Genomic DNA, 11,045 nt, shown 5'->3' on the forward strand with positions numbered 1-11,045 from the left:
AGTAGCCAATGAATTAATATTGACAAACTTGTTTCCAAGTGAAAAGTAGATGGAACCTGTGTAACTTAAAAATTGTAAATGTTTTGTGTATTAACATTATTTATGATAATTAAATGGCAACGATATTAACTCCTTCAAGCGTACATTGTCCTCCAGGTTACTTGACCTTTTTTATTTGCTGACTGACTTTTAAGCAATTCTTGGCTAAACAGAGAAAGGAGAAACAGTCTCTGTGCTATGTGCAGATGGGATATTTTTTTCCCAGGCTCCGTGGTGTACTGCTTTCATGGCAAAAAGTGCTTATCTGTAATATTATCCGAATGCAGTTTTGGTTCATTGGATTCGAGACACTTTCCAGCATTTCACTTCGTATTGCATTCAATATTCACAGCAACCCTTTAAGTAGGACATCATTATAAATATTAGTTTCAGATGAAATCAAAGCAGAGACCTTAATTTGCAAACGCCAGGAATCAACTGTGGAGCTGGACTCTAAAGATTGCAAACGTCACTACCACGTTTTCCCGTCGGGTCGGCTGACGCTGCTCAGATTCACAGATTCCACGTCCTAGCTGGCCGAACGACGCTTTGCGTCGCGGTTAAGCCATACCTGCTCATGAACAAGAACTCTGAGCATGAGCAATCAAGGTGGCCCTGGCTTGACGGCGAAGGGACGGTCCTGTCTCCTAGGCAACGGTCTTTGCATACAGGCTGCTATGGCGCGGAGCTCCCAACACCGCCACCGGTGACGTCACTTCCTTTGGCCTGTGCCGTTGTCCTAGTGACGCGGGCAGAAAGTCAGTGTTGGGTACCCGAGAGACCAGGTGGGTGGGAAGTCACTTCCTCCCGGGGACGCTGTTGCTTAGCAACCGCCCTCCGCCTCCATCTTTTGCCCCGCCTCCTGCTTCTTCCAATACCTGGTTTCGCAGAGTTCCAGGCCCTGGCCGGGGCGACGTCGGTGCTAGAGCCCAACCGCTGCATTCTCAGGTGGTCCCAGGAGCCCGGGCGCAGGGGGCACGGGGTGGATTGCAGGATGCGCGGGCCGGGGGCGCGGGGAGCCGAGGGGACCGCGCTGGCTGTGCGCGGGCCTGGCTCCTGCTGGGTCGGGAGCCGCGCGGAGGAGCTGGGGACACGGACGCCACCTGGCCGGCCCGGGGAACTCTGGGCGGTGGCCGGCCATCGAATGGGCCTCCGGCGTCGCGCGAACCACAGAGACTTTAATGCAGCCTGGTGTCGAGACGTCCTTGTGTGTTTTATTTTATTTTGTGAGAAAGCAAACAAACGGCTTAGGAAAATGTCGCTGCTGTTCGTGGCGAAGCATTGTTTTTGAATACGGTTATATGCAATTCATTTTTCGGGTCAGGGGTGAGATAACCTTGACTCTGACAGTCCTCTTGGAATAAGTCATGCTGGCATCTGCAAAGCAATATTGTTGAATAATGGAAAAGTGAGAAATATCTGGGACATTTGGTGCTTAGCCTTATTTTTAATTTATATTTTAAGTTTATTCATTCTTAAAATAGTTGTAAAGCAGTAACTTTCTTTTGTCTTTTCTTTTTGCGAAAGCAATTTGTTGGGACAATTTTATGTCTTTACTAAAACGCCATTTATATTTTGAAGTGAACACATAGGCCAGTGTTCGGAGCGGGGTATTTTCTGTGTGGAAGGAAGGACACTAATGCCAGGAATAGAGTATCTCGATCATGTAAAAACGTCTAATTATTTTATATATTTATATATTTTTCAGCCATAATCACAGTTTGAATGAATTATTCCAATTATTTATTAACGATTTTATAAAAGTAGAGAAAAAGAATACACTATGTCGGATGAAATCTTCAGCACAACTTTGGCATATACCAAGAGTCCAAAAGCTACCAAGAGAACTTCTTTTCAGGTAAAATATGTCAAGGCATTTTGGTTTTGAGTATAGTAGAATTCAGCACTTGCTGATTTGCCAGGGGTCTGGCTAGAAGCGAGAGTTCTTGCTTCTCTTTTGCTGTGTTGTAGGTGGTTTGTCAACTTTGGATGCTGGTGTTAAAATAGCCACTCTGTGACTACTCTTTCTTCAATATTGGCTTCTAAGTTGAAAGTAAAAGAGCCGCTTTAGAGTCTGTCTCTGTCTAGACTTCAGGTTTCTATTGTAAGCATTAAAAGGCTTACTTGGGTCATCACAATTCCAAACTCTTCTTCCACATCTGCAATATTGATTATGCCCATATCTATGGTATTGATTATGCCCATATCTGCAGTATTGATTATACCCTTATCTGCAGTATTGATTATGCCCATATCTGTAGTGTTGATTATGCCCATATATGCAGTATTGATTATACCCACATCTGAAGTATTGATTATACCCATATCTACAGTATTGATTATTCCCATAGCTGCAGTACTGATTATACCAACATCTGCAGTATTGATCATGCCTATATCTGCAGTATTGATTATTCCCATATCTGCAGTATGCACAAAGTACCAGTGCTAGACTGAGAGGAGTGTGGCTCAATGGTAGGCTGTGTGCCGACCCTGCTTGTCAAACCCAAGTCCCTACCTCCCTCAGAATGTACAGGTCTCTAAGAAAATGTCGGTTTCTGATAAATCCCATCGAAACCAATGCTCCTATCATTAATGAGCTTTTAGCTCAGATCGTAACCTGCAATTAGTGTATCTGATGCTGGTAGCCACTTCCTGTTTAACTCCAGATCCCATAGGAGATGGCTCCCATTTAAATGGCCTGCAGTGAGTTTGATGACTTGGGACCGTGACACAAAGCAGGCTTCGAGTGAAGGTGGAGGAATGAAACTTAAATTTGAAAGCAGAATAATAAAGTATTGCTTGTTTAAAAATTACTTCTAAGTATGAGATGTGCCTGCTTGGATGGGAATTGATATTACTGATCTCCTTTCAGGATGAGCTGATCAGAGCAATTACAGCCCGATCAGCCAGGCAGAGGAGTTCTGAATACTCAGATGACTTTGACAGCGACGAGATTGGTATGTAAAGGGAGACACAAATGGACCAGTTCCTTGTGTTCTGCTTCCCTAGTTATATGCCGCGTATCCACTAACTTCTTAGGACAATACAGTGCCTATGAGCTCACTCGTTTCTGTGTGTGCAATGACTTAGAAAGCCACTCTTTTCAAGAAGCTTACGGATTATTTTTGCTTATTTCTGAATGTGAATTTAAAACTATATAAGTACATTATCAGCAGGTCTACCATGAAGTGATGTCTTAGAAGTAAGCTGTATTAGAACGAAGTTTCATCTCTAAGTTCAACTTGGAGCATTCTGTGTTCAGATAGCAACCGGAGGTGACAGGATTCAACCTGGGAACACTTCTGTAATCTGCTTGATGCGGCCCGACTCGGGCTTGGGATTGTGGGTAGAGTAGCTACTCTTCTGTTGCTGGTATAAAACATCATGACCTAAAGGGACTTAGGGAGAGAGTTTATTTTAGTTTAAAGCTGTAGAGGGATGTGAGTCCCTCATGGGGAGTGGGCTTGGAGGAAAGAAATCTACAGGCATGGCCGCAGGGGCAGGAAGCTGAGCCATAACCTCACCAGCAAACGTGAAGCCGAGAGCAAACTGGAATTGTGTGGAGGCGATGAACTCTGAAAGTCTCCCCCAGTAATGTATTTCCACACCTGATACCTGCTCCCCTAACGGTGCCACCAGCTGGGGACCAAGTGGTCACGTACCTGAGCCGATGTTCCCAACATTCTCATTCAAACTGCCCGATTCCACTTTCTGTAACCCATGAGCTCACGGCCAATGTGAAACACATCCAATCCGACTTTAAAATTCCCCATCATCCTTAACATTTTCAGCACCGCTTAAAAGTCCAGTCTCTTTTGGACGATTCAGGGCAATCTCTTAATTGTAAGCCCTTGGAAAACCAGAAAAGCAAAATATATAATTCCAAGATATTATGGGACAGGATGTATACGACCTTTCAAAAGAGAGGCATGTGGGGGCCCATAGTGAGGAAATACTGGGTAAAGCAAGGCAGAAAGAAACATAGCAGGGCAAGCTTGAGCCCTACAGAGCTCCATAATCAGTGTGCAGGACTCTTGTTGGCTCTGCCCCTCAGGCTTCTCTGTCTGCAGCTCCCCCCCCCTCCCCCTTCCTGTCTCTAACTCCCTCTGGCAGATATCTCAGGGCTCTGCTTCTCCAGCAGGGTCCAAGTTTCATTTTCACAACTCCACACCATGGTTTTCACCCCATCAGGGCCTTCAGACAGAGGCTTCTCTTCCTGCCACAGCTCACCTAGTTAGGGAGGCTCTCTGCAACCACAGGAGGAGAATCCATGGTCCTCTCTCCTACAGCTGAATTATGTGCCTCCAAAGTCAGCACCAACTGAATGCCACTGCCAAGCTTGGCTGTCATTGGGTCACATCTCTTTTTATCCCATTGGTTTCTAGAAGCAGAATTCCATATCCTCTTTCACAATTGGAAACCCAGCTACCTAGTGGGGGAGGGGTCTTGCCCTGAGGGCACCTTCCCTTTGTTCCAGTGCAGAGCTGGGAGCCTCTGCTAACTGTGCTGATCTCAACAAGCTGTGCTGAAACACCGAGCTTCCCAGGGGCCGTATCTTCCGGTCCAGCTTGCTTGTTTTTCTTACAGATCTGCCAAAGCAAAACCGGTAATAACCATGCCATAGATTCCATGGTACGCTGTCTCCAAGCCTCCTCTATCAAAGAAATTAAGCCCATTACTTTTTAAGTTAGTGTACTGTTTGCTTTCTATTGCTGTGATAAAACATTAACCAAATCCAACTTGGGGAGGAAAGGGTTTATGTGGTTTACACTTCTGGGTAGCAATCCATCCTTGAGGTACCTCAGGCGCTGAGTCAGGAACCTGAGGTAGGAACTGAACAGAGACCGTGAAGGAACACTGCCCAGGGGCTCACTGTCCTTCAACTCGCTCACCTTGCTTTCTGTGCTCTTAGGATGCCTGCCCAGGGATGGCGCTGCCCACAGTGGGCTGGGCCCTCCCACATCAATCCTTAGTCAAGAGTCTGCCTCACAGATAAGCCCACAGGCCAGTGTGCTGGAGGCAGTTCCTGGGTTGTGGTTTCTTCTTCCCAGATATTCCAGTTTGTGTCCAAGTCAACAAAAACAAACCCACATTTTTATCCTTGGGCAAGATCCTATGACAAGGCCAGACAGCCTCCAGATTTTTCAACAAGAACCACAAGGAATGGCCTCTATCCTACCTGCTTTTAGAGTCTTTGCTTCCTCCTGAAACTTCTTGAGCTGGACCGCTACAGTCCCTATGACTCTCAGAACCTCAGTCTCCCAGGCTCCTCCTAGGATGGACTTTCAAACTCTCCTTTCAAGTTTAACCACTGCTGTGTGAGCGCCGGGGTGTTCCACATTCCGGTTTCTAGCAGCAGCCTCTTCTCTGGTCCCAACTTCTGCCTTAGTTACTCTTTTGTTGCTATGCTAGAGCACCATGGCCAAAGAGACTGATGGAAAAAAGAGTTTATTTGGGTTTATGACATGAGTTCGTCATGGTGGGGCAGCATGGCAGAAAGTTGTAGGCGTGCGCAGTTTGCAGGATCTGCAGGCTAAGAGACATCAGCAGACAAGAAGCAGAGAGCCAGAGGTGGTCCAGGATGTGAGCTCCGAGGCCTGTCCTTAGTGATGCACTTCCTCCTCAACAATGCTACCAGCTGGGAACCAAGTGTCCAAGCCCCTGAGCCTACAGGGAATATTCTCAGTCAAAACACCAAAGTGGGTCATTGTGAAAGACAGACCCTACACATTCATATAGCCAGTATTTTGGGTTAACTTGGTTTCTGTTAAGTGGGCTAAACATTCTACTTTAGTTTTCAGGTATAAGCATATAGAATTTTAAATCTGAAATGAAATGTGCTGTTTTGTACTGTGAACAGCCCTTTAAGTCCTGCATCTTTTTAAGCTGTTCTTTATTAGATATAATATTTTGGGGTGGGTGCAACATTGAGCAATCTTTGGGAGACATTCCTCGGAATAAGCACAGTGCTGCAGACACTTGGTAAATATTTTTAGTATGTTAACGAAATTCAGATTTTATTTCATAAGTGCCAACAAGGAGTGCCAAGATTAGCGGTTTTCAAGAGGTACAAAATCAATTTGTACTATCTGGGATTGTTGATTTATTTCTGGTCCTCTCTCTTCCTGAAGATGGTCGCTTTTCAAAGAGATAGAATCTGGTCGTTGCATGTTTAAAGTGCACTGCTGACATCACCTTTTTCCTGTTCATAATTCAGTTTCTCTAGGCGAATTTTCAGATACCTCAACAGATGAAAGTCTAGTTAGAAAAAAGGTAAACGATTTTCACTTATCTGACGATGAGGAGAAGAATTCTCCACGACTGTCCTTTCTGAAAACCAAGAACGTAAAGAGTGATGTGTGCAGAGAGCAGGAGCTCAGCCTGCACAGCGGAGGCGCGTCACCTGAAGCTCACGACGATATAGCCCGGAACTCCTCTTCCAAATCACAGAATGATGCTCAAGAAGGTGGAGAAGAGATCAATGCAATAAAGCCTAAACCCAGAGTTCTCAGCAAACGCAGCCCATCTCCAGGTAACTTGGGAAGTTACTGTAATTGCGTTTCCAGAACATTTGTTTTAAAATAACCTGTCAAAATTTTTTTATATGGTAGCTAATGAATTCAACTTTCCAATTTCTCAACTGTAGCTTAGTAGCCATAGCTACAGAAGCCCTCTGCATATCCAGTCTGGAATCTGTGCTGGGGAGTGAGAGAAAAGCAAGCTGCTGTGGTCACCCACAGATGCAGCTCCCAAACACTCATCAGCTTCCATTCGGTGTGTGGGGAGGGGGCTGCACTGAATAGTGTGCTGAAGTGGTGGGTAGACAGCCGGCATACACAAGGCCCTGGGTTCAAGTGCGGGCCTACAGAAGCATGGCAGCATTTCTATATCAATATTCTGCTTTTGGTGTTAATGAAGCTTCCAGGTTCTCCTTAAGAAAAAAGAATCTTTCTTTGGTCTACTGCATGGGCCTATCAGCCAAAATCCAGTTTCTTGAGGATAGAAGTAGCTTCCTGGTGTGATTGAGGTGCTCCCCACCAGTGTGCTGACCCCTTGACCAGGGGGAGGACTAACGGAGGACAGTCAGGTGGTACCCTGGGAGCCCGTGGGCGATACCACGGAACTAGCATGTGGGAAGGCGAGGATTCTCCTGGCCATCTTCCTTTCTGTTTTACAAAGGAAGAACTAGTTAGTGCTGAGCTGTGTGAAGTCTCCCATCATGTCAAGTGTAGTTCTGCCAGGCATTTCTTAGTTAGCGTGGATGGGACCTGCGACATCAGATACAACTTGATTTCAGACATATGTTAAGGAATGATGCTTCCATCCCTGATACTCTTAGGAACTTCAAAGGGACAAAAGGATAAAATCAGAACAGAGACTCCCAGGAAAGAGTCCAAGCCACTGATCACAGCCGTCGCCACCTGTAGTTATGTGCGACATGGGCCAATGGTTTCGGCCACTCCAGCTGCTGAAGTGGGAGGGCAAACCTGTTTTTCTTGTCCCACAGTATTGTGTTGAGAATCTTTTGAAGCAACTAGAAAATGCCATCAAATGTTAGCCGCCCATGTAAGGAAGCTGAATTAACTCCAGCCTAAGCCTCCCAAGTGTAGTGATGGACTCGTAGGTAGAGCATAGCTGAATTTGGTCGCTAAGAAACTTGGAGGACTGAGAATGTAGTATAACGATAAAGTCCTTGCCCTGCATGTGGAAAGGGTCCCAAATTTAATCCCAAGAACTGACCAGAGAGATTAATAAAAAAAGGAACTCAGAGAAGAAATGTGAACACAGCAGCCAAAATTATTCTGAAACAGCCAGATGTGTGTAATTCCCAGTTTACCATAGGTGCCAAGTAATTCTCCACCTAGTTAATCCGTTAAAACTGTGGAGGAGCCTGGTGTGTTAATGCAGACACGAAGTCCTGTCACTCCAGAGGGTGAGGCAGTAGGATTGCTGTGAGTTTGAGGCTAGCCTGCGCTGCATCGATGTGGGCTAATAAACAAGACCTTTCAGTTACTGGAAAAAGCCGGTGGGAAGTTGCAGTAAAGGTAAAATTGAAATGAGTAAGTCAATATTATATTCTAACCACAAGGTGGCAGCAGAATTCTGAATGCCCCTTAGGTGTGGATGAACGCAGGGTTTCCATCTAAGTAATAATCTTGTTAGGGTTGAAGCTAAGCATTTCTGGAAATGGAATTGGGACGTGAAATATACTGAAGTTGTTCGGTTCTTCTGTGTGGAGCACGAACATTGAGACTAGTGGCCCTGAAAAGTACTTGGAACAGAGAAGTAATGAAGGATCAGAATGAGTGAATGAAAACATAGCCGATTCACATTAGAGAAAGAATGTCATTTCTGGCTTTAGCCATACTCTTAAATCAGTGCTTTCTTTTTTAATTATTCTGTATTTAGAATGCTGGGGATTGGATTGTTTTCTTGAGTGCTCAACACCCTCGGTACCACCATAACCACTGAGCGCTAAGTACCCTGGGTCCCACCATATCTGCTAGGGACTTTTTGGAGGGAAGACTTCTCTAAGCAGTCAGCGCTGCATCCCTTCCTCCACAAGGGGCCCTCCACACCCTGAGACCAGCATCATTTTCTCCACGCCCGCAGTAGCACTTTTCTTTGTTTTGTCAGTTTATTTATTTAAGAATCATTTATTTTCTCCACCTGCAAAGTCCCTGAATGCTGAATACTGAAAAGGGCCGGTGTTGTGTGGAGGGCCTGGCTTCAGCGGGGGTTTCACTCCGTAGAGGGAAGTGCTGTGATGCTTTATGTTTTGGAAATGTTTTTAATACTAAGAAAACTCATAAAATTGAAATTAACATTTAATAAAACTAAATTAGACTAGCTAACTACAGGATGGCAGCAATTGTTTTAGAAATCTTTATTGGAGCTTGAGAAGTGTGCACAGAGGCTCACCCCATGCCCGCAGCACTGCCGAGGTCGGGCTCGCACACTCACCCCATGCCCGCAGCACTGCCGAGGTCAGGCTCGCACACTCACAGCCTTTCCTTTTTTAGGGGAAAACGGCGGCAGCTGTGAGGTTGATGGCCATTTTAAGCCTTCACCTCGGCCCAGGAGCGTCAAAAAGATCAGCCCCCCGGAGGAGGGAGACAGAGCAGATGGCCAGGAACACCCCCCGAGTGAAGACTCTGCCCCCAGCCCTGCCCTCCCAAGGCAGAATGGCACAGAGGTGGAAACTGAGGAAAAAGGACGCTCTGAAACCCTTGATCTTGAGGTCGGCACAACAGTTGCTGAGTTCCTTAGTTCAGACCTATCCTGCATGTGTGCATGCGCTTGCATTTGTCTACATGTATGTTGCATTTTCCTTTGCAATTGTTAAAGAGTTCTTTTTGTTTTTTTTTCTTTTATTTTTGATGTGTTCATTTTTTAAAAAACTATACTAGATTCCCTTGAGCATAAAATTCTCTTGACTGTAAACATAGCATGCTTTTACATGCCACTGGGAAGCTATACCCATAGCAGTTAGAGTAAGATGCATCCATTTCAAAGAAGGTAAGATGTTGAAAATAGTTTTCTTTTTCTGGGAATGTGTAGTATTGCCCATCTTGAATTGTCATAATTCTCCCTCTCAGGGTGTTCTGTCTTCTGGGAGACCTGGTACATCCTCTGGCTTCCATGAGGAGCCATGATTGCTATATAACCAGGGAGATCACTGTCACCTCACTTGGTATTTCACTGTGCAAAGCCAACTTCCAGCTCATGTCTCAGAAAAGTACATTTTCCCCCATAATCTGCTTGAGCGGATCGGGAAGTTGAACTGCAAGCTGCCTGGCCAGATTTCTTCCTCTTTCTGCTCATCTGCAGTGTGGGAGAAGGACCTGCTCACAGGACGTGGTGCAGAGAGACATCAGTACCAAGCCCAGGGATGTCTAGTGCTAAGTCACCCTGAGCACATCTCCTTTAGAGCTGACCGCTTTGATTTCACTTGCGGCTCCTCTGGCTAGTTCTTAATTTGTTCTAAAAAAATCAAGGGAGGAACTGAAACACTGATTTTATGTATTTAATACAATTACCAGCTCAATTAAATATCCCAGTGGTTTTCCGGGAACTGCCACAAACAAGGAGGTTGATAAGAGGAGAAACTGGCTTTCCTAGTTCTGAAATCTAGATGTCAGGCCACTCCCGAGGCCCGAGAGGGTCCTACCTCCGTGCAGTCACCACCATGCCTTGTGCCTCTGGCTCCCTCTTTTCCTAAAACAAATCCTAGCAGAATTAGGACAATAGGCCTTGACAGCAATTACATCCGCAAATATGGACTTAGAAATGAAGACCTTTGGGTGGACAGGAATTGGGGAAGGGAGCTCCATTTAGAGAGGTACACAGATTCTTTTTAAAATATGGTTTGTTTACTTTTGCTTTATGTGCATTGGTGTTTTGGCTGCATGTATGTCTGTGTGAAGGTGTCGGATCACCTGGAACTGGAGTTACAGATAGTTGTGAGCTGCCATGTGGGTCCTGGGATTGAACCCTGGTCCTCTGAAAGAGCAGCTGGTGCTCTTAACCTCTGAGCCATCTCTCCAGTCCCAGGTACAGATTCTTAACTGTAAACTTAAAATGTGTAAGCCAGCGTCGCTTGACTTGAAATGTGATGAGTGTGCACTCTTTTATTGAAGTAGAGCAGCACTGTGGTGAAAATATCACAGGAACATATCCAGCCATAGCTTCACTGCCTGTGCAGCGGCTCTGCTTTCTGTCCAGGCCACTCTCCTCCCCTTTATTATCACTCTCTTGGTGTTTTGTGTTGGACTCCTTGTTTGTAAGGCATGGAATCTTTCCACACCGTGAGGTGGTCTTGTTGACGTGGTCATGTAGTGTCTGACACAGCCCATAGTGGAGAGCTATTATCCCGTTGGTTGCTCCAATTTTAACAGTTAGATTCCCCCACTGCTCGCTGTGTGTCTCCCTGGCTCCACTCTGACTCTTCAAGGTCCCTCTCGTGGGCTTTCCCACGGAGTTTGACCAGTTTTCTTCCCTGG

The 11,045-nt window shown here is 45.6% G+C and overlaps 1 protein-coding gene across 3 annotated transcripts in view; it reads left to right on the forward strand.

Moving 5' to 3' along the window:
- Positions 1-784: 784 nt before the first annotated feature.
- The window catches only part of Map9 (microtubule associated protein 9), a 25,446-nt gene continuing 15,185 nt past the window's right edge, over positions 785-11,045 (forward strand). For 2 of the 3 annotated variants that reach the window (XM_026785219.1, XM_005344143.1), the window contains exons 1-5: positions 785-987; positions 1,748-1,897; positions 2,915-2,999; positions 6,260-6,574; positions 9,066-9,283. In XM_026785219.1, coding sequence (XP_026641020.1) covers positions 1,823-1,897; positions 2,915-2,999; positions 6,260-6,574; positions 9,066-9,283 — 693 coding nt within the window. In that variant the 5' untranslated portion in view covers positions 785-987; positions 1,748-1,822. The remainder of the gene's footprint in view (positions 988-1,747; positions 1,898-2,914; positions 3,000-6,259; positions 6,575-9,065; positions 9,284-11,045) is intronic. The other variant, XM_026785237.1, reaches the window with a different exon arrangement.

Source organism: Microtus ochrogaster, chromosome 1 (assembly GCF_000317375.1).
Source record: "Microtus ochrogaster isolate Prairie Vole_2 chromosome 1, MicOch1.0, whole genome shotgun sequence".
Classification (NCBI taxonomy): Eukaryota; Metazoa; Chordata; class Mammalia; order Rodentia; family Cricetidae; genus Microtus; species Microtus ochrogaster.